Source organism: Ascaphus truei, chromosome 5 (genome assembly GCF_040206685.1).
Source record: "Ascaphus truei isolate aAscTru1 chromosome 5, aAscTru1.hap1, whole genome shotgun sequence".
NCBI classification, from domain to species: Eukaryota; Metazoa; Chordata; class Amphibia; order Anura; family Ascaphidae; genus Ascaphus; species Ascaphus truei.
Window position 1 is genome coordinate 77,800,045 of NC_134487.1, and position 23,528 is coordinate 77,823,572.

General features: G+C 43.1%; 1 protein-coding gene across 2 annotated transcripts in view; it reads left to right on the forward strand.

Moving 5' to 3' along the window:
* The window catches only part of CNTN1 (contactin 1), a 296,276-nt gene that overhangs the window by 166,084 nt on the left and 106,664 nt on the right, over positions 1–23,528 (forward strand). For both annotated transcript variants that reach the window (XM_075600076.1, XM_075600077.1), the window contains 5 exons: positions 1,626–1,721; positions 4,516–4,722; positions 8,504–8,600; positions 11,630–11,811; positions 14,683–14,807. In XM_075600076.1, the coding sequence (XP_075456191.1) occupies positions 1,626–1,721; positions 4,516–4,722; positions 8,504–8,600; positions 11,630–11,811; positions 14,683–14,807 (707 nt within the window). The remainder of the gene's footprint in view (positions 1–1,625; positions 1,722–4,515; positions 4,723–8,503; positions 8,601–11,629; positions 11,812–14,682; positions 14,808–23,528) is intronic.

The following is a 23,528-nucleotide window of genomic DNA, read 5'->3' on the forward strand; positions in this document are numbered from 1 at the left end:
ATAAGTTAAAAAGCAGAGGTCCCAGTACCGATCGCTGAGGATCTCCACTCACGACCTTAGCGCAGCCTGAAGAAGTTCCATTTATGATAACCCCCTGTATCCTTCAACTAGTTTTCAATCCAGGTGCAAATATTTTTACTGAGTCCAATTTGCTTTATTTTGTACACCAACCTCTTGTGTTTAACCGAAACTGCATTACCCTGGTCTAAATTCCTACTTACCTCCTCAAAGAAACAAATAAGGTTAGTTTGGCATGATCTAACCTTCATAAATCCATGCTGACTATTACTAATAATTTTGTTTTCCATTAGGTATTCCTAAATATTATCCCATATCAAACCTTCAAGTAGTTTCCCCACTATAGATGTCAGGCTTACAGGTCTGTAATTTCCTGGTTGTGATCTAGCTCCCTTTTTAAATATAGGCACCACATCTGCTTTACGCCAATCTTGTAGTACTGAGCCTGTGGAAATGGAGTAATTGAATATTAAATGTAATGGTTTGGATATTACTGAACTTAATTCCTTGAGAACACTTGGATGTATGCCATCGGGGCCAGGTGCCTTGTTTACTTTCATTTTTTCAAGCTGCCTATGAACTTCTTCCTCAGTTAAGGAATTGTTCATTAATAAGGAGGTAGTGGCTTCCTCCTGCGGCACTACTATTGAACTTGATTCTTCCCTGGTAAACACAGAGGCAAAGAATTTGTTTAATACCTCTGTGTTTTCCTTATCTCCAATAATCTGCCTGCCCATCTCACACTGAAAGGGTCCTATATTTTCTTTTCTCATTTTGTTGTTATTAAGGTACTTAAAGAACTTTTTAGGGTTGATCTTACTTTCTATTGCAATCCTTTTTTCATAATCCATTTTTGCTCTTTTCATTGCCCTTTTGCAATTTTTGTTACATTCCTTATATTTCTGATATGATGCCTCCTTCCCTTGTGACTTAAAGAATCTATATGCCTTCCTCTTCTTGTCCATTTCCTCCCTTACCTGTTTATTTAGCCACATTGGTTTTGACTTATTTCTTTTATACTTATTACCCAAGGGTATACACTGATAAGTGTGTTTTTCTAACAATGTTTTAAAGACCGCCCATTTATCTTCTACATTTTCCCCTGCAAAAACATTATCCCAATGTATTACTTGTAGATTAGTCCTCAGTTTATAAAAATCTGCTTTTCTAAAGTTTAAGGTCTTTGTTGAACCCAAGTAATCTGTTTTTTTGATAATTTATTTCTAATGAGACCATGTTATGATCACTGTTACCCAAATGTTCCAGGACTTGAATATTTGCTATTACTTCTACATTGTTTGATATGACCAAATTCAGTATTCAACCCTCTCCTGGTTGGTTCCTCAATAATTTGGGTCATATAATGGTCTTTAAGCACTGTCTTTAAGCATTGTGAATGAGTCGTTCAAATTAACAATTTTATTTATGACTTTATTGTAATGTTCCCATATCTACAAAGTGACCTAAATAGTATTATAATGAAAGGTAGCAAATGTAGTAAATGAAAACATTAGATCATCTTGGTACAGCGTAATATTGTATTAAAAACAGATTTGTAATATTATCGATTACTTTAATTGAATGTTCTCTATTTTATTTGCAATTAGATCTTGATCTTTTCCCTCCGGATGAGCGCTATGAAGTAAAAGTGAAAGAGGGCATTGGCGCCGTGCTGATATGTGACCCTCCTCCACACTTTCCAGGTATTGATTAAGATAATATTTGACATCTTCTAAGATATATTAACTAAAATAAACATTTTGTCTTCACTGTACTGTGGTCCTAGTTTACTAAAAAACACGCAACATTTTTATTTGTCTATTGGTGCAAAATTTCACGGCTTTCATCAGAAGTTTGCCAAAATGGCAATGTGCCCTGATACAAATTACTTCTCTGTTGGAATGTGCAATGCACATTGACATTTATTGCCCCGAGAATAGAAAAATAAATATTGACAAATTTAAATTGATTCACAAAATTCTGTGAAAAAATCGCACATCTCTAGTGAAGTGGGCAAACAGAAGTATTGCTTAAGAAAACAGGTACAAATTGCATTATTCTGACTCTGGTTCACTTTGTATCAAGCATTAATTTTAGCTGCGGGCACCCCTTCCTACCCGAGATATATACCTCCATATGGTGTGTCGGTAGCAGCTCCGCAGGTTTAAATGTCCTGGTCCAGTGGGCCAATAGGAAGCCGCAAAGGATGAGGTCACCGCTTCCTATTGGTTCGCGTGACGCGGGACCTTTAAATCCGCCATTTCGATAGCCCCACATATCCCAGCTGGAGCTGCTACCGGCACCCCCTGCGGAGGTAAGTATCTCAGGAAGCAGGGGGTCCCCAGAGCTGAAATTAATGCGGTTCAGCACCAGAGACCCTGCTTCTCACATATAACTCTAATAAAAGGATTGCTGCTATAAGTGAATAGGCTTAGAGCTGCTTGATAAATCCGGGCTCCTTGGGTCTTAGTGCAGGCCTGTGAACCTTCTTATTTATATTCTGACTTTTTCATGTTGATCATAAGGTTTTTGATTTGGCTAATTTGGGCCTCTAAGTAAATGTATTTCTCTTGATTGGGATGAAACACAACGTAGTGCAACATCAGTTTAATATACACTGCTACATTGCAAAGTTTCATTTTGAAGATTTCCTCTTTTTATAAAACATCCAATTTTTGATGCATTTTTAGATATCAGAAATTCTTTACTGCGGGGAGTTCTTCAAAAGCCAACTGGGTCTTCTTAAATGTTTGAAATGCAGTACTAGTGCAGGATGGTTTAGATTTCCATATCTCAAAAGCTATTATACGGTCTTGAACTCAATAAAGATCTGTTGAAGAAGCCTCTTTTTTACTGCAGTAAATCTGTACTCTTCTTGTGATTTGTGAACCTTTGAAGTTGAAACCTGCACTAACCATCTTAAATGTTGAAAGCCATGAAGGTGCTGCTGAGTTTAAGCTGGTGCTTTTATCATAAAAAAAAAAAAAAGGATGAAACTGGTGGCTAAAAAATGTAGTCAATTAATCCAGTGATCTAAAAGAAGCTGCTCCAAGAATTCTATTCTGTCCATATAGTACCATACAGTACATGATTCTATTAAACTAATAACGCAATGTCATATATTTCACAGGTATACAATTAGGTGATTGATGCATGAAAAAAAATCATATTTTTAAATGTTTGTCTTAGAAATGCTTACAAACATGAACCTGAAGTTGGCAATGTTAAACGTCTTATCTGCTCCACCAGCGTTTCACCATTCTCTTCTTTTGTCAAACATTGAGGAGATATGCACAAGTCTGATTTCTTTATCAGTGGGGCTGATAACAAGAGTGTCAGTAGTTCCACTATTCAATATAATCCAATATGTTTGCTATGGCAAAAAAATAGAGCATTTCCTTAAAAATGTTTTAAACTTTTTGCCTAATTCAATTAAAATAATATAGAGAACATTTTTGGGTGAAGGAGCAGCTAGGAAAAAAGGGCATGCTTATTGTAACCAATTAAGCCTTTTTCTGTCTTTACTGCCAATAGCCCAGGTCTTTATTGATATAAAAAATGTGTAAAACGTTTGCAGAAGGTGGTGAACCTGATAAAATTTGCCAATTCTTCAGCCAAGAAAACATATGCAGCTGAGTTAGAGTTCACAAGCAATTCGCCAGCCATTAAGCCAATAGGCTTAGCCAATGTGCATTGCAATGTCACCCAATTTCGCTCTTTTGCAAAATGTTCTGAAATCACTTAAGGCTGAGAACATAAATAGCGCCACACACCGTGTGCTTGTGCATTTGGAGGGAGGTTATTGTTGGAGAGAAAGTGATATACACACAGTAGATGGTGATCACGCTCTGAATTATAAGCAATCTAAGCAGTTTTTTTTCTTCTTTTCTTCATTTTTTAGTACAGGGTTGAAGCAGGGGGTCTCCGGAGCTGAACCCAATACATTTCAGCTCCAGGGACTCCCTGCTTCCATAGATACTTACCTCCAAAGGGGGTTCCATTATCTCTGCTGTTTTCAGCTTCCTCGTCACATGGGCCAATCGGAAGCCGAACCTGATGATGTCACAGCTTCCTATTGGCCCACAGTTGAAAAGCAGACATACTGTATGTCTGAAAGTCTCCCAATACACCACTTAGATTGCAACATCTTCAGGACAAGTCTTCTTTTGCTTTATGTTGTCATCTATTTGCTGCTCTTAATCCCATTGTTTGCACTTTATATCCTTGTATTGTAATTTTGTAAAGCGCTACGTACACTGTTGGCGTTCTATACATAAAATTATACGTACAGTACATACGCAGTTTCAAATCGGTTATTATGTATCAATAATCTCTTTTCATAACCTGTTCATTGCTTATGTACAGTATATGCAATGCAATGTGGAGCAAATAAACTGTGCACTAGGCATCAATAAGTACAGTGTTAAAGGGGTGACAGACAAAAATACTGTTTTTCTATTACATTTATTGTAACGGTTATCTGTTTCTTCCACTCAGATGATCTTAGCTATCGCTGGCTTCTAAATGAATTCCCAGTCTTCATTACTATGGATAAGCGTCGATTTGTCACACAGACAAATGGAAATCTGTACATTGCAAAAGTGGAACAGTCTGACAGAGGCAATTATTCATGTTTTGTATCTAGTCCTTCAATTACGAAAAGTGTATTCAGCAAATTTATTCCACTTCTTCCACAATCTGAAAGTAAGTAAAAAATATCTTTTATGATTGAACTCGGTAATAACAAATTCTTTTCAACTTTGGGAGAGTCATAATACAGTGCTTTTTCTTATACAGTACAGCAATTTTGATAACATTTTAATTAAATGTCTACTAATGAGTAAAAAACTAAAGACAAAGAGAGACAGAAAAAACTATTACTAATTTTTTAGATAATAATGGTAAAAGTTCCAGTTTTATGAGAAATGCATTTTTCATAGAATTGGTGTATACAAATCAGACAAAAGGTACCACATCCTTTCAGCACAGAGAACATACATTGAGTGCCAACATTGGTGCCAACATTGAGCCCATAAATGGATACAAAATGTAAGAATCTGAAAAATATAATTTTGATTAATTTCTGAGTTAACCCATAGCTACAGTTTGTCAGTGCAATAGTATGTAGTAATAATGTACCCCTTATCCGGAAATATTGCAAAGTCACCAACTCTAAGCAACTATTGAAATACTGTAACTTGGAAAGAGCTGTTGTTGCACAACCTCTCTGATTTCCCATGTACCTGGAATTTGAATTTAGAAAACTAAATATGTTTCTGGGTATTAGTGTCTAGTGAATGTGGCTTCCTCTCCTGTTACCACAACAAATCTTGTCAGTAACCCTTTGGGTGCCCTATAGATGTAAAACCAAAAAATATATATTCAATGCCTGACAAAAAAAGTCTCGGTATGATATAACAAATACCATACAGATGTAATATATACAACCGTTGGATGTAAATAGATGACAAATGTCCTGATCACTCCAAACGGCATTCAATGAAGATGAAATCCCAGTACATGTAATGAGAGAAAAAGGAGACAAAACATAGCATAATACTGTTTTGTAAATGTAACAGCACAAAAAATAGCGGTGAAAGATTGTCCTAGAGGTGATAGGCGATAAACTTGGAAATAATAGATGTGAAGAAAGGGGGAGTACATTTATTATAAAATACTTCAAATACAAAAAATAAAAATGCAAATGAACAAATATGTCATGTAATCGAAGACTTCCAGTGGTGTCAACTGCAAAAAAAATGGAGCCCTACTTACTAGATACAGGTAAGATATGCACGTGGATAATTTAAGAGAATATCCTCTCTCATCTGTGGCAAAATGGCTTGAAAATCCTCGTGATGTGCCGCGTCTCAGACCAGCTGATGGCGGAAGGATGTTGAACCACAGGAACAGAGCTGGATATTGCTGATGTCAGCGCAACACTCTCCTGTTGTCTCCACTGATCCTCCACTCTCGCGAGAGGGAAGAAAGCCGGTTCTGGTATTCGGGGAATCAGCTGGAGACATGTCTGTATCGGCATCAATGCACTGAACAGATTGGGCTATGCAGGGCCAAAATTGAATAACCCTACGCGTTTCGAGAGTGAACTCTTTTCAGGGGTATGATGTGGCAAACTTTTAACCTATTAGAGATGTGTGCACCTATCTGCACATGTTAATATGACCAGTGTTCGACAAACCTATACATTTGCTCGCCCCGGGCGAGTGGATTTAACCCCCGGGTGAGTAAATATTGGCCCAAGCAGCACACGTTTGGTACTAGGTAGCGAGTAGATTTTTTTGTGTGGCGAGCAGATTTTTTGGTGATTTGTCAACCACTGCATATGACCTTAAATGATACATTATTGAAAACCTCTGAAACATTTACACTAACTAGAACCTCCCATAAAGGGTATAATCAAAAACAATATATATATATATATATATATATATATATATATATATATATATATAAAATCAAAAAATAAATAGATGATACCGTTCTATAGCTAACGAAATGCTTTTATTTGTGCGAGCTTTCGAGATACACTGATCGCTTCTTCCGGCGATGTTACAATGAATGAAGCAAGCAAAAGCTATACTATAAACAGTGTCTATTGGAATGTTATCTGTGCTGGTCCTTCCCCCGGTGTGGATGTGTTTTATGGCTGGAGGTGTCAAAAGGTTCCTGAAAGCAAGTGACTCTTTCATCACTTGCTTTCAGGAACCTTTTGACACCTCCAGCCATAAAACACATCCACACCGGGGGAAGGACCAGCACAGATAACATTCCAATAGACACTCTTTATAGTATAGCTTTTGCTTGCTTCATTCATTGTAACATCGCCAGAAGAAGAGATCAGTGTATCTCGAAAACTCGCACAAATAAAAGCATTTCGTTAGCCACAGAACGGTATCATCTATTTATTTTTTGATTATTGAAGCTCAGCTAACACGGTACTGATACCTCTACATGAATATATATATATATATATATATATATATATATATATATATATATATATATATATATACACACAAGCTGATAATGTTAACTTGAATCTTATATGATAGATATATGGCAGATACATATTGAAATTAGTATAGCAGAGTGATTCACCTAGTTATAGGTGATCACTCATATATATTCCTGAAATAGTATCAAAGGTCAATCTGTAGTCAATCCATATTTACATAAAATGCCGTAATAGTCGTTGATCATACAGAATATTACTACTGTAGATGATACATTACTTGTGGAACCATATTTACACATTGATGCCACTGTGCAAGCATTTGTTTACATCCAATAATGATGCAAAAAAGCAAAATTAGCCAATGGTGAAAATGTTTGATATACCTAGCAATGCCAATAGCTATATAGAATTTGAATTTGAATTTAAATTTTGACAAAGTCATTGTTTTAGAAGTTTAGATATAAATGCTAGAGTGCCATTATATCTAAATTCATATGTTTATCCAATGGCGCACGATAGTTATACAGTATATCTTTACGCCCTTATTATAGAGGACAGTATTATAAGTTTACACTCTAAACCTCCAATTGACTAAGTCAAAAAATAAGAAAATTGACTAAGTCAAATTGAAATTTTATATAGCTATAGGCATTACTGGGTATATCAAACATTTCCACCATTGGCTAATGTTGCTTTTTTTGCATCATTATTGGATGTAAACAAATGCTTGTACAGTGTCATCAATGTGCACTCTGGTGCCGCGGCCCATCTGACACTGAGAGGGTTAAATGATGTGTCTCCAGATAACAAATCATATTTCATACTCCATGTTTCTCAAATAATGTGTTCAATATTTTCATTTGTTTGGTGCTGTTTATTAAAGCTGTACTCTAGCGATACATTATACTGTATACAAGACATTCCATGAACAGTTTAAGATAATATATCTGATAGGCGTTTGGAACAGTTACAGACCAGATTAAAATGTGAGGCAGCCTTACTTTTGCAAGACTGGAAGTGGCATTGAGAGTCTCAGGTAGATTATTCCAGTTGTGAGTATCAATGTAAGAGAAGGTGGAGCGGCTGGATTCCAGGCTATTCCAAGCTAATACTGTATAAGTATCCTATATACCTAAAATTATTTTTGCCATATTAGAGCACATATATGGTTTGTCTAAACAAATACACATGTTTTTAAAGCCACACAATATCATCCTTTAATAAATATGGTAAAAATAAATGATTCTGTCTTTGAAAAATACAATTATCTGACACTTAAGTTTTTTTTTTCAAGAAAGTACGCACAGAAGCAACAATTCCATGCACCACAGGTTGAAATGCTGTGGTTTAGGTTATAATAAAAGATTATTTTAAAACAGGCCCTTTTAGTGTCTACAAAGTGAAACTGTATATCTAAAAATAAGGTAAAGCATTGATACTCTGACCAACAAGATGTTGTACATTTTAATCATACATTTCCTAACGTGCTGTTTTATTATTTTTTTTAAGCGGTAAAACGATATCCAGCTGATATTAGAGTTATGTTCAAAGACACCTATGCACTAACAGGACAGAATGTGACACTGGAATGTTTTGCTCTGGGAAAGTAAGTATTGCATTATTATTTTGTTAAAAAACAGTATACTATGGGTAAACAGGTAGTTGAAATCCTGAAAAGGGGATATGAATCCAGAAAAAGAATTCAGTACATTTTGAGGAGGTCATAATAGTAAAGCTACCAATTGTCTACATGGAGGAAAATACCAAAGATTTGTGATACAGCCTAATAGAATATCTCCACTCATTGACAATGGTGCCAACAACTTGTACATTGTATTATTTCAATATTTTACCATAACATACATCGACCCAGATTCACTAAAAACTGTTAGACCACTTAACACAATGTTAAGCTAAGGTAATATCACATTAATAGTAACACTGTATTCACTACAGTTCATAACGTTACCTTAAAGAGGCAATCCAAGCAAGCAATTTGTTTCCTACTTTTTTTTTTATTCTTTTACACAGGATTGAAGCAGGGGGTCTCGGGAGCTGAACCCCATTAATTACATATGTGAGGACCACCTGTTTCTGGAGATGCAGACCTCCGTGGGGAGTGTCGGTAGCCACTCCACTTGGCTAGTAGAGTTTATGTAATGGCAGAGTTTCAAAGCTTCTGCACCCTGCGGGCCAATAGGAAATCGTGATGTCATCCGGTGAGGCTTCCGGTTGGCCCACATTATGCAGGAGCTTTATACTTTGCAGAGATACTGCCACCCCCTCTGGAGGTCTGTATCTCGGGAAAGAGGGGGTCCCCAAAGATGAAATTAATGAGGTTCGGCTCCAGAGGACCCCTGTTTCAATCCCATGTTAAAAAAAATAAAATAACAAATTCGCAAAAACAATCGCATGCATGGATTGCTCCTTTAAACCATCTTTTCTCAAGTAAAGAGCATTAACTGCAATGGACGTTAGTGATAATAATATGCAAATCATGTGCAAATGAAGTGTTGTCATTGAATCCCTTGTTCACTAACTCCATTAAGGTTAACGATGCAAAATAACATTCTGTTTTTTAAGTTATAGCCAAACCTGTCGTTACTGCCATCGAGAAGATGAACATAGTTTTAAAATGCAGAGTTAATGAAGTGGTTAACCACACCCACTATCTACCCGGTAGGCCTAAGCACCCACTGTGGGGCAAATAACCCCTTCAGCCACCCCCTGTACCCCCAAGAATCAGGTACTCGGGTTTAACCCCTTCATTGCCTTATCGGCTAGCCGCTATGGTAAATAACACAATATTGTAGCAGGGGGTCTCAGGAGCAGAACCGCATTAATTTCAGCCTCGGGGACCCCTGCTTCCCAAGTTATAGGCCCTGGTATTGGGTGCCGGTATCTCCCTGCATCGTTTAAATCTCCAGCATCACGTGACTGGGACATTTAAACACAGAGGAGATACCGGCAACCCGGGGTCTGTAACTCGGGAAGCAGGGGGTCCTCAAGGCTGAAATGAATGTGGTTCAGCTCCGGAGACCCCTGCTACAATACTCTGTTATCAAAATTTTAATGAAAGCAGTGTGACCGCCTGTAAGAGTAGCACGAAAGAGAAAGGTTCCTTCATGATTGCACTCAACCTTTTCTGATAAATTAAAATAACCTTTATTATAATTCAGAAAAAACACATATAGTTTAAAACCTATTGAGCATCAGCTGTAACTGGAGGTGTGGGGTAGGTGAAGGGGTAACATAGGAAAAGCACTGTGTATACCAGTGTATAATTATATTGTACCAAGTGCTAGTGATTTCTAGGTGAAACTGCGGAAGTGGAACGCAATGTGTAACAAAGTGAAAAAAAAGGTAAATGTGTACTATGTTAGGCTCCTCGCACAGTCACAAGAAGGAGTATTAGAGCGTTTTCCTCTGCAATATTGCTGCCAGTACTATCTTGGTAGTGGTTACCTCCTGGGGTTCATATCATTGTTATCTTTGTTAACGGTATAGCTATTCTCCCTGTTACTAAGTATCCCCACTCTGCTTTGTATGTTACAGGGCTGAGACTTGCATCTCAGTTGCGCTCGTGACGTGTCAATGGTGACGCATCTCTACCCGATGCGCGTTTGTTTCGCAGTGAACTTTTTCGGGGGTAGTCATACAGATTGTGTTTGACCTAGGCTGAGCAACAAGTTTTCGCCTCTGAATTAGCGATGCCCGAGATGTTACCTAACTCTTCCTATGATGATATCAAGTCTACTACTACTTGGAAGCATTTCTCCAATACCTCCAAGTCACCAAGATCCTTGATCAAGCCAGGTCCTAGGTCATACACAATAGCAAGGTACTTGAGGGTTAGGCAAAAGATAAAGTAAAAAGAAAGTCTGAGCTCAAAAACACAATAGAACACAGTTGGGGGACTTAGCTTGACAGGTACAGCAGTACACATGAACTGTTCAGGAACAAAGTTGCACAAGTGTGGCACTGAACCCACACAACCTCTATTATTCAGGACAACAGCTCTTGCAGTGTGAGCTAAACCAGTTAATGGATAGCACCACTGTCATGGTATACTTAGTTTTGAGCTCTACTTCTCATTGAGTGCTCATACATGTACAAATAACTTTACCTCTTCTGGGATACAGAAGCATATCAAATAAGCAGTCTTCTGCCATGAGACACCTTCTGTGCAGAAAGACACCTTACAGTCCATTTATTTGAATAGGCTGTAATGTATTCCAGCACCGAAGGTGCCTAATGGCAAAACACTTTATAGTAAATATGGCTCACTCAACTCAAGTCACCAGCTCACTTTGTTATATTACTTTCTCTCTGCAACTGCTATACTGTATTTGAGGTGGATCCAAATCCGCAAAAATATTTCGTCATCTCTAATAATGTTCTATAATTATATAATTGTGTACCAGACCAACACTACTCAATAAAATTAGTGGTAGGTATTATAGTGTCCCCAGTGCAGTAGTGGTGACAACATTTTGGTTTAAAATGAATGGTTCTTAGTGTATTTTTTATTTGGCCAACCCGGATTGAACATTCTTTGGAAAAAAGAAAACTGTGTTACATATTCCAACATACTGTAGCAGAGTTTGTCAATTCTTTGTTCTCTGTATTTTTTAGTCCTGTTCCAGTAATCAAATGGCGAAAGGTTGATGAGCCAATGCCAGCCTCCGCTGAGATAGGTATGTCTGGTGCTGTCCTTAGAATTTTCAATATTCAGCCTGAAGATGAAGGAACCTATGAATGTGAAGCTGAGAACATTAAGGGGAAGGATGTACACCAGGCAAGAGTTTATGTACAAGGTAAGCTGTTATTTTTTACTCTCATTGATTTAGAGCTCAAGACTGCTAAAGATGTTCAAAAGTGTCCCAACTGTGTACGCAATATTATTTGCCTTTTCTTTTCAATTTTGTCAAGCCTTACAGGGCTAATAATTTTGCTCAATTAGGCTACGCTTATAGTGCCGGCGATGCGACGGCGACATCAGGCTGCGGTTGCTGGAAAAATCAAATTGAGATGACTTCCAGCGATCACGACCAAGCCGTCGCTCCGGCACGTCGCACTTACTAAAGACAATTCAGTAATAAACATGAGTGACAACTAGTGATAATGGTCTGACTCCATTGACTTCTGCCTTAATGCTCCTACACTGGATTCAGTGGCTACTAGCAAGTGCAGGTACAAATAAAGGGGAATTTGTGCATTTGTTTAGAATACTAAAATATAAATCGCAGGTTATGTTACTGGAACTACAGTATATTGAGTGTAGGAGGCTTTAAAACCACACTACAAGGGCTATTATTGAAGTGGGGGATGTTTTGGGAGATAGGTTTAGGGGCCAGTAGCGGTCTTCAGCATACCGGCCAAGTCTCTCGATTTCTGAGACTCCTGCATAATTTATTGAAACGTTTATTATTTTTCTACTTTAACCTTGTAAAAGTAATCACTCGCATAATGTGTTAATGGAATATGAAGAGCATTTGCAGAAGAAACCTCCCTGATAAAAAAGTAACATATTGGCCATTGGCCAGTATGGCCCTGGATAGCCTCATATATTGAATACCCAGGAAATATGATTTGTTTTGTGTTAACTGTTTATGCCATTTACCGCTTGTAAAAATAAAAATGGCCATAGAAAACCAAAAATCTAGTGCCCATATGGCCATTTGGAAAAGCAGAGAAAAGAACGCCGAACCCCTATGTTGAAATCCAGAGGGGCAGATTGCATACATTTTATTTCCAATCACAATATTCCTACATTATTTCCTCCACCAGTTGAATACATTTGGGATCATTTGTTAAAGGCCCGGGAGCACAAAAGACTAATTTGACTCCTGTGTTGCTACTTAAACAGCAATTTGGTAAAACAACAATAAATAATAATATTAAATAAAATGAACAAAGATACATGGAAAAGGAAAATGCAATTGCTGTAAGGAAAAATGCTGTATTATGGGCCCAAAAAAATTCAAACATTGCACCAGTACAAAAAAATGCATTTTTTATAGTGACCTCTAAAAATATTGGGTCATAATGTTGCTGTACATAAAGGCCCGATATATATCGCAACCGCGATAGCGGCAAACAAAGACTGCTTTTTCTATCACCTACTCCAGGCTGTCGTTAGCCCAATCGTGCCTATGTATATAATGAACAATATTAATGAACAATATATTGGCCATTATATACATAGGCAAGTTATCCTAAATCAACATGGAATAGGTGATAAAAATAAAACACATTATTGTACATGTTAACCTCTTAGTAGCCCAAGGGGCAGCCAGTCATGGGTTTCCATGACTAGCTGACCACTAAGAGCTAGAAAGGAGTTAATGTAACACCCCTATCCCCTCCCCCCCCCCCACCCCCAAGGGAGATTTTCAGGTACTGTACATGGTGTTAATGATGCTGTGGTGCTCACTTGCTGGTTCCCAGGAGGACCAAGTCTCTGCGAGGGTGTGGGGAGTAGGACAACAGGACAGGTTTTCAGGATGCTTGCAGCCCCTCCATCCTGCAGGGCTATGGCAGGGGCAGGGTTTCTTCCCCACAGGAACAACAGAATAATGGTAGTCACAGGCCAGGAACAGTATAACCTCTTTATGAACGATAAAAAACAAACAAGGGCGTAACCCCTGCGACCACACCCGGGGGCCTAACCACCCTCCAAGGTGGCAACTACCACCATCACCCCCACCAACAAACCCCCTTCTAGACTAATGGCCAATAGACGTTTTAGACAAAGGTTGCTAATACGGCTTTTGGCCATTCCAAAAAAATATACATGTTAAAAAAAGTATAAAAAACAAATCATTAAAAATTACATTACATAATAAAAAAAATAGATAGTAGAAATATTAGTAAATCAATTGCATTAAGTAAAGAAATACCTCACCCAGGAATTATTACCGCAAACTTGATGACTTCAGTCATAAAATTGCGGTAATAAGAAGTGATAAAAATGTTTTACAGGTTGCAATATTAACTCCGTTTTATCTGAGTTTGATGTGTCTAGACCAGTGTTTCCCAACTCCACTCCTCGGGAACCCCAACAGGTCAGGTCTTACGGATATCCCTGCTCCAGCACAGGTGGCTCAGTCAGCGGCTTAGCCATTTTGACTGAGCCACCTGTGCTGGAGCAGGGATATCCTTAAGACCTGACCTGTTGGGGTTCCCTGAGGACTGGAGTTGGAAAACACTGGTCTAGACCATAAAGTATAGTTTATAATAAGTAGTTGGCGACTGAATATGCATTAACAGGTTTCGTAGGCTTATGGCAAGTGTGAAAATACTTGAAACCAGAGAAGTGTATAAAGGACCAAAATAATTTACTTTCTTAGTGTTCATGTAAGGATCAGATTTAAGTTTGAAGCCATCAAGCATTAAACATTCTGTACCATATTTCATTATGTTGTGTATGTATTCACATATTTTAGTGACCATCTAAGTTCATATAAACTTTGGGACCGTGATAAAAAAGGTTTGCTATTTATTTTTATGTTCCATTTCTTTTTCTTCCTCCACAAACTGGGAATTTAGAGCTGCAATGACAGATGAATTAGAATATGAGTAGGTTTTTCCTAAATTCTACAAATTATGAAAAGCTAATGTGTTTGTACAATAGAATTTTGTTTTCTGTTATCATTATGCAATGGATGCCCTGTTTTGTTTTCCAGCCCAACCAGAATGGGTAGAACATATCAATGATACAGAAAGAGATATAGGCAGTGATTTGAATTGGCCCTGTATAGCTAAAGGCAAGCCAATTCCTACTATCAGATGGCTAAAAAATGAAATATCGGTAAGTGCAATTTTTTTTACTGAACATTGTTTATATATAAATGAATAGATGGGTGAGATGCAGAATTTGCGGATGTTTTCATGGTATTTTTGTTTTTTGTTCATTAAAAAACATAACTTTCTGTTTGGATCATGATTATTCTATTGTCCTCATATTCTGTCTGAAATTCAAACTAAACTTATTTTACACAAGTGGCTCAATCAGTGACTTAGTCTATGACTGAGCCACTAATTGAGACACCTGTGCTGAAGCAGGGATATCCTGAAAACCTAACCTGGTGGTTGGCCACTCCTGTCTAGACACAAAAAGGGTAAAATGGGCAGAAATTCCTTTGACACACTGATGCTAATATAGCCATGCATAATAATGGTATACTACTTTCCTCTCTGTTGGCAGTAAGTGCTGGTGCGCTTTTTGGTCTCCCTTTTCCCTGTTGGCAGTAAGTCCTGATAAGTATAGGTATGCCAGCAGTAGTTATGGAGGTTTTCCCTCACACCCTGGTGAGGTGCCCTATGTATAGAGGGGAGGTGCTGTATGCTCTGAGTCCCTGGATAGTGACATCAAAGATGCGCCTGCCTCCTGAAGTATATAAGGCACAACACTGTCAGTTAGTGTTGTGTTGACCAGCAGTTGTGTGAAGTAGCTGGTAAAGTGTATGCTCCTGCATAAGGGATTGTAGGAACACTTTTGTGACCCTAGTGCAGTAACTAGCGGTACAGGTTGACCAATCAAGTCTGTCTACGCCACTCTGTGTCCAGGGACCTGGCACAGGGGTGATCTCTCAAAGAGAAGGAATCCCACTTCATTACGGGAGGGCGTACCTGGCAAAGGGACAGCACGAAGAGATGTGCGGCTAGAGCCGGCAGCTGCATGGGGCAGTCTGCTACATCCCAAACTACAATAAAGATGGCCTTGTTAATGAAAACCCCACTGTGTGAGTGTGAGATTACTCAACAGTGGCAGTCACCACCGAGAAGGAGTTCCTCACCAGGACCATCTCCCTGCGGAAGCACAGATCCTGATGAGGTGGAGGCGCTGCACATGATGTAAGTTGGACTCGCACCCACTACCTCAGATACCTGTCCTGATGACATCCCCTAATACCATCAAGTGGGAGACTCAGGAGTCCTGTTACTTGCAGGTGCACCACCATACACGATCACGTAATGGGGACTGGTTAGGCCACACGGGCCAATGTGATATTGGGTGGGTCAAACAAGGGGGGTCCACCCATTACAATTGGAGGCTCTGCTGAGATAGACCTGTTAACAGGACAGGCTTTTGCTAGGCACACATTAGGAAACAGGGAGAGTGTCTGCTGCCACTTTGTGCTGCGTGGGATGGACCAGGGGTCGTCGGGGAGCTGCTGGAGCTGCAGGCCGCACAGACGCCTTGGGATTCGTTAGGGGTTAGTAGATCTGGAGCAGGGGGCTATTGCTGTCCTAGTCGCCTTGAGGTAGCGCTAGCGGGGGACACCTGAAGGGGTACACTGGAAACTTAGAGCAGGAATTCTGGAAGAGTCCGCACTAGGCTAGCCAACAGTAGGTCGATGCCCAAAGTACTGCATGGAAGAGCCAGAGTACTCTAGTCTCCATTCCAGATCACTTGACCAAGGAGCACAGACTGGAGGAAAGCGTTACAGTAGACACAGAAAGAGTGAGCCTAGCCTGAGGTGGTGCAAACACGAGTCAGATCTACGTTAGGTACACAAGGTGGTGCACAAGGCATGTTTATTGTACTGATGTGGTAGCTGCCCTGCAGAGCGGAGCTCCATGTACAATAATCCAGTATACAGTGATCGAGAAACAACCGTCAGAATGGAGGATCTGCAAAGAGCAGAAGGTCCAGGATGGCGGACAGAGAAAGGACACGCATATGACCTGTGCGTGGAAGAAGAACAAGCTACAGAAGAGACTTTTGTGAGCTTGTTGTGGAATGGCGTGAAAGCCGTGGCTGCGCCGTGTTTGTTCTGTCTATGTTCTCGGGAAAGTACCCTCGAGACTAGTGAGGATGACAGTGTTGCTAGATGGGAGGAACGAAATGGACTTTGTTATACACCAATAAACAAACAGCCAGACGCTACCTCAAATATGAAGAAAGACAATACGAACCAAAACCAAGATGGCGGTTCCCGCGTTCCCGGGACACCGCGTGGGCCAGCTGCAGAAAGTCTTGCAACTTTGCAGTTTGCTAATTGTTGGCCAGGATTGGCGCCAACGAGGAAACCCCACCCTGTTGAGGAGATTGGCGCGAAAGCTGGAGCCGCGTCCTCATGGACTATGACTCACTCTGCACCTGTGCTGGGTCAGTCTACAAGTCTACGAGACATCCCCCTAGTTTCAACCAGGGGGAGTGGTTTGCAGTTCCACCGGATGCCGATGGAGAAAGTAGGAGGAGGGGTTGCCAAACCAGCCCCTGCCCTCCAGTTGCGAAGAGCCATTGTACCAGTACAGACCTCTGAAATGAGTGCCTCCGCTGGTGAATATGGCTGAAGTTTCTGAGAAATTGGAACAGAGTCCCTTGATCTCTACTCATCCCTACTCGGCTCCAGGAGGCTTCCTGATCATCCGTGTAGAGGGTGTGGGGACTGTGGCGTGTCTTTGCCTGCAGTGCAGACTGCCGGGCGGAGCCGTGGGCAGTGAGGCTTGATGCCCTCACTGTGAACTGCAGTATATGTGGCCAATGACAACTTTTGTGCCAGTACAAGCCGTGGGAGCGACAGGAAATGTCCCGATGGCGGCAGCGGAGCTTCCGGGTGCACTATGGAGTGAGAGTGCAGGTCCCGTGGAGCAGGAATCGGGTCTGGTTCTCCAGACGGAGAAAACCAGCCTTCGAAGGGGTGACCGAAGAGGAGGCCATCGCCGGTCTCCTACTGGGATGCCCCGCCCGAACTGCAAGTTGGAGTCCTCAGACGAGGAGTGTGCAAGATTGTCTGATGCGCAGGACTTATTGTCAGGGCCCCATGCAAGTGGTACACCTTGGCGAGATGCTATTCCTCGTGGTGTGGAGACATGGAGTCGAGTGTCTCCAGTACCGCGACAACCCGATCGCCGGAGTCCCACTGCCGTGGTGACTAGCGGGTCGGAAGGAGGTCGATCCACCCCGACACTGCGAAGTAGTAGGCTAACACAGTGCTTGTCGCAGACCCAGGGGGTGGAGGAAAAAGAAGAGCGGGTCCAGGGCCAGACTGGATCGCGTAGCAGACGGGCGTTGCCAGATGTCCTCGTGGAGGAAGAGGTCCCGATTGGGGACCCAACCCAAGATGGCGTCGAAGCACGTGTGTGTATGGAGGAGATTCTGGACGACCAGAGCGGTATCGAGTGGGAGATGATCACGCCTCTGCGGTCGAGCAGCAGAAGTCGATCCCCTACTGCCAGAAGGAGCGGGCGTTCGAGTCGGAGAGCAAGAAGCCCAGCTGCCGGAGAAAAGAAAGGACTTTGTGGCGGAATCGAGTCAGGTATTGCTGGAGAGCAGGTCGTAACCCTGCCAATACCTACAGTCCGGCCCCGTCCCCCAACCCCGTCCACTCCCAAAGTTAGCCCCAAGGCCCTAGTTAAAGCTCCTGTCCCCGTCACTTTTTCATTCGGGTCCACTTCTAGCCTAGGGATGTCAGGGGATTCCCGGGGTCCTGCCGAAGATCGGACTGAAAGCCTGGACTGGGTAACTTCGGATGATGGATCGGAGGGTGGAGGGAGGATTTCCCGACAAGTGTCGGTACCTAGTGATTGTCCTAGTGTGTTGAGTATCATGGGTGGGAACAAATCACAGCACCGGGGAAATGTTACGTCTTCTGAGGGTATTCGGGGGTATCTTTGGGTGGGCCTGAAGCGGAAGAGCCACTAGAATCCAACTCAGAGGAGATACGGGAAACTAGATGGTGGGCGCCCCTATACGAGGGGTATGTTGCATGGATAGATCGCACCCGTTTCATTTTAGAAAGGGATGGGATAGTTGACCATTGGTGGGCTCCCGGGGAGTTCAGTGATGAGGCGTACCTCCAAGAGTTGAGAGTGAGGTGGAACCGAATTAACGGGGGGTTTATTAGGCCCAAAGGTTCTGAAGGATTAGAGGATCCCGTGGAATCAGATGAGCCCCTGTCATGGGTGTTGCCGGGAAGGGCTGGGCAAGCTAAATTGACCCGGACCTGTCGAGCTGAGCGAGCTATTGCAGCGAAGTATAAGAGGTCTCATGGGCTTGAGTACCCTTATGTCCCCGAACCTCTGATGAGGGAGATAGAGGATAATCGAGAGAGGTGGCTCCGTACTGACATAGAGTACTACATTGTCAATAAGGGAGGGGCCATTAAGGGAGTTCAGGCTGAGCAGAGGGTTTCACAACTGATGAGGGTTTTGAAGATTGGGTGCAGTATTTACATGCACAAAGTGGTGTACTGTAATGAACGAGGCCTGCCCCGAGAATATAATGTGACAGTCACCGATGCAGCGGGACGGGAGGTGAAGAAACCAGACCCTCGACACTATTATTAGGTCCCGAAAGAGAGTGGTCTGCCTTTTCTTTAGCGCTCCCTGCTGGTCAGTGAGTGAAATGTTCTTACATTATTATGAAAATGTGATAATGTTTGACGTGTTATTTGTGTGTTCTTTTGCAATGTTTCCTGGCGCAAGGTACACCAAATTTAGGTCCCAGCCGGGACGGTGGGGATTCACCAGGGGGAGTATATAGCCATGCATAATAATGGTATACTACTTTCCTCTCTGTTGGCAGTAAGTCCTGATAAGTACAGGTATGCCAGCAGTAGTTATGGAGGTTTTCCCTCACACCCTGGTGAGGTGCCCTATGTATGGAGGGGAGTGGCTGTATGCTCTGAGTCCCTGGATAGTGACATCAAAGATGCGCCTGCCTCCTGAAGTATATAAGGCACAACACTGTCAGTTAGTGTTGTGTTGACCAGCAGTTGTGTGAAGTAGCTGGTAAAGTGTATGCTCCTGCATAAGGGATTGTAGGAACACTTTTGTGACCCTAGTGCAGTAACTAGCGGTACAGGTTGACCAATTAAGTCTGTCTAAACCACTCTGTGTCCAGGGACCTGGCACAGGGGTGATCTCCCTAGGAGAAGAGGGAATCCCACTTCAATGCGGGAGGGCGTACCTGGCAAAGGGACAGCACGAAGAGATGTGCGGCTAGAGCCGGCAGCTGCATGGGGCAGTCTGCTACATCCCAAACTACAATAAAGATGGCCTTATTAATGAAAACCCCACTGTGTGAGTGTGAGATTACTCAACAGTGGCAGTCACCACCGAGAAGGAGTTCCTCACCAGGACCATCTCCCTGCGGAAGCACAGATCCTGATGAGGTGGAGGCGCTGCACATGATGTAAATTGGACTCGCACCCACTACCTCAGCTACCTGTCCTGATGACATCCCCTAATACCATCAAGCGCGAGACTCAGGAGTCCTGTTACTTGCAGGTGCACCACCATACACGATCACGTAATGGGGACCGGTTAGACCACACGGGCCAATGTGAGATTGGGTGGGTCAAACAAGGGGGGTCCACCCGTTACACTAAGATAATTAAATACCTCTTTTGACATCACTTTAGCAGCCAAATAAGTTTACTTAGAATTTCAGACAGAATATGAGGACAATGGACTAATCATGATCCACAGAGGCAATTATGTTTTTTAATGGAATCAAAAAATGTTGATTGAGCCACTGATTGAGCCACCTATGCTGAAGCAGGGATATCCTGACAACCTGACCTGTTGGTGGCCCATGAGGACTGGAGTTGGGCCAAAATGTAACTTCTTCTAACCCCAGCTATGCCAATGTAAGGGCTATGTATAAAGAATGAATATACTTCCCTAAAATCATTAGTGACATAATGTATGTTTGTATTTCGTTATTCATGTTATTATATTCATCGCATATCTTCCTAGCATTTCTATGGAGCAAGTTATTTGAAATTATATGTACATAAATTTTGCAAGTTTCAATTAAATCCAATTAAAAACTACACGAATCATGAATATATACATTTTCTTCTTACCATTATCCTCTTATCTTACCATTCATCAAATGCACAGTTCAACAATTACATACGGTAAAAGATTGACTGGTGAAGAGTCAACAGAGCGTCCATGTGCATACATATGCACTAAAATGTTTCTGTCGCAAGAAAAACTTTAGGAACAATTTTGACGCGTTAATGACACAAAAGTAGTGCATGTGTATAGTTTAATATAATAGTAGTGCATGCGTATAGTTAAATATAATAGTAGTGCATGCGTATAGTTTAATATAATAGTAATGCAAGCGTATCTTATACTATATTAGTGAAAGCACTGTATGCCTGCCTGCCTGGATGTCCGGTGTCCCTAGGGGAAATCTCATTGGTCCCTTGGGCCGCCCGCCCCCGCACACCTCTCATTGGCCTGAGGCGGAGTGACGGGCCACACACACACACACAGACACACACACACACACACACACACACACACACACACACACACACACACACACACACACACACACACACACACACACACACACACACACACACACACACACACACACACACACACACACACAACACAGCAGCTCTATACACACACACACAACACAGCAGCTCTATACACACACACACAGCAGCTCTATACACACACACACACACACACACACACACACACACACACACACACACACACACAACACAGCATCTCTATACACACACACACACACACACACACACAACACAGCAGCTCTATACACACACACACACACACACACACAACACAGCAGCTATATACACACACACACACCCCCTCTGTCCGCCCCCCCCCCCCCATCACATGCGCCGCCCTGCACTGGCTCCGGACGGGAAGCGCGGCCCTCCTACCCCAGCTGCTCCCTTACCTCCCCGGCGCTACCACCCGCTCAAGTAAGTCACTGTGCGTCCCGCCTCAGCCTCAGGCCCACTGCGCGTCCCGCCTCAGCCTCAGGCCCACTGCGCGTCCCGCCTCAGCCTCAGGCCCACTGCGCGTCCCGCCTCAGCCTCAGGCCCACTGCGCGTCCCGCCTCAGCCTCAGGCCCACTGCGCGTCCCGCCTCAGCCTCAGGCCCACTGCGCGTCCCGCCTCAGCCTCAGGCCCACTGCGCATGCCGCCTCAGCCTCAGGCCCACACAGGGCGCTTCCTACCACCGCTCAGCCGGACGCCACATCGAGCGGGCGCCAGGGGGGGGGAGCGCGTGTCTCAGGCCCACACAGGGCGCTTCCTGCCGCCGCCTGCACGCCTCACTCAGCAGGACGGCACATCGGGGGACCAAGCGGGCGCCGGGGGGGAGCGCGAGTCACGGGGAACGGGGGGGGGGGGGCGAGCCGCGAGTCACAGGGAACGGGGGGGGGAGTCACGGGGAACGGGGGGGGGGGGGAGTCACGGGGAACGGGGGGGGGGCACCAGCCGAACCAGCAGGGGGACGGACGCACGGAGGAGGGGGGGGAAATGCCCATACATAAATTATGACAATACATATGCCCACTGCTCTCCACCACCCCCCACTCCCCTTTCCCCCCCCCCCACTCCCCTTTCCCCCGTCCCCCAGTCCCCTTTCCCCCGTCCCCCACTCCCCTTTCCCCCGTCCCCCACTCCCCTTTCCCCCATCCCCCACTCCCCTTTCCCCCGTCCCCCACTCCCCTTTCCCCCATCCCCCACTCCACTTTCCCCCATCCCCCACTCCCCTTTCCCCCGTCCCCCACTCCCCTTTCCCCCGTCCCCCACTCCCCTTTCCCCCGTCCCCCACTCCCCTTTCCCCCCGCTCCCCTTTCCCCCCCTGCTCCCCTTTCCCCCTCCGCTCCCCTTTCCTCCCCTCGCTCCCCTTCCCCCCCGCTCCCCTTTCCCCCGCTCCCCTTTCCCCCCGCTACCCTTTCCCCCCCCGCTACCCTTTCCCCCCCCGCTCCCCTTTCTCCCCCCGCCCGCTCCCCTTTCCCCCCCCGCTCCCCTTTCTCCCCCCCGCTCCCCTTTCTCCCCCCCCGCTCCTCTTTCTCCCCCCCCGCTCCCCTTTCTCCCCCCACGCTCCCCTTTCTCCCCCCCACTCCCCTTTCTCCCCCCCCGCTCCCCTTTCTCCCCCCCGCCCTGCTCCCCTTTCTCCCACCCGCCCTGCTCCCCTTTCTCCCCCCCCCGCTCTCCTTTCTCCCCCCCCCCAAACCTTTACAACAAATACTCACCTATTGTTCCACGATTTATAAATAATACTACCTATTACGCATTTACATCCCGGGCAACGCCGGGTCTCTCAGCTAGTAGTTTAATATAATAGTAGTGCATGCGTATAGTTTAATATAATAGTAGTGCATGCGTATAGTTTAATATAATAGTAATGCATGCGTATAGTTTAATATAATAGTAGTGCATGCGTATGGTTTAATATAATAGTAGTGCATGCGTATAGTTTAATATAATAGTAGTGCATGCGTATAGTTTAATATAATAGTAGTGCATGCGTATGGTTTAATATAATAGTAGTGCATGCGTATAGTTTACTATAATAGTAGTGCATGCTTATAGTTTAACATAATAGTCGTGTACTGTAGATTATCAATAGAATATTGTAATAGTATACCACTTACATACAATATGATCACCACAGACAATATCCAAACATTGCCTCCAAACCCCACCCTGTATCATCATTGCTTTATTTCATTGTGAAACATTTGTATTTATGCATTGGCACACGGAGACACAGTAACTTGCTCTTCTTC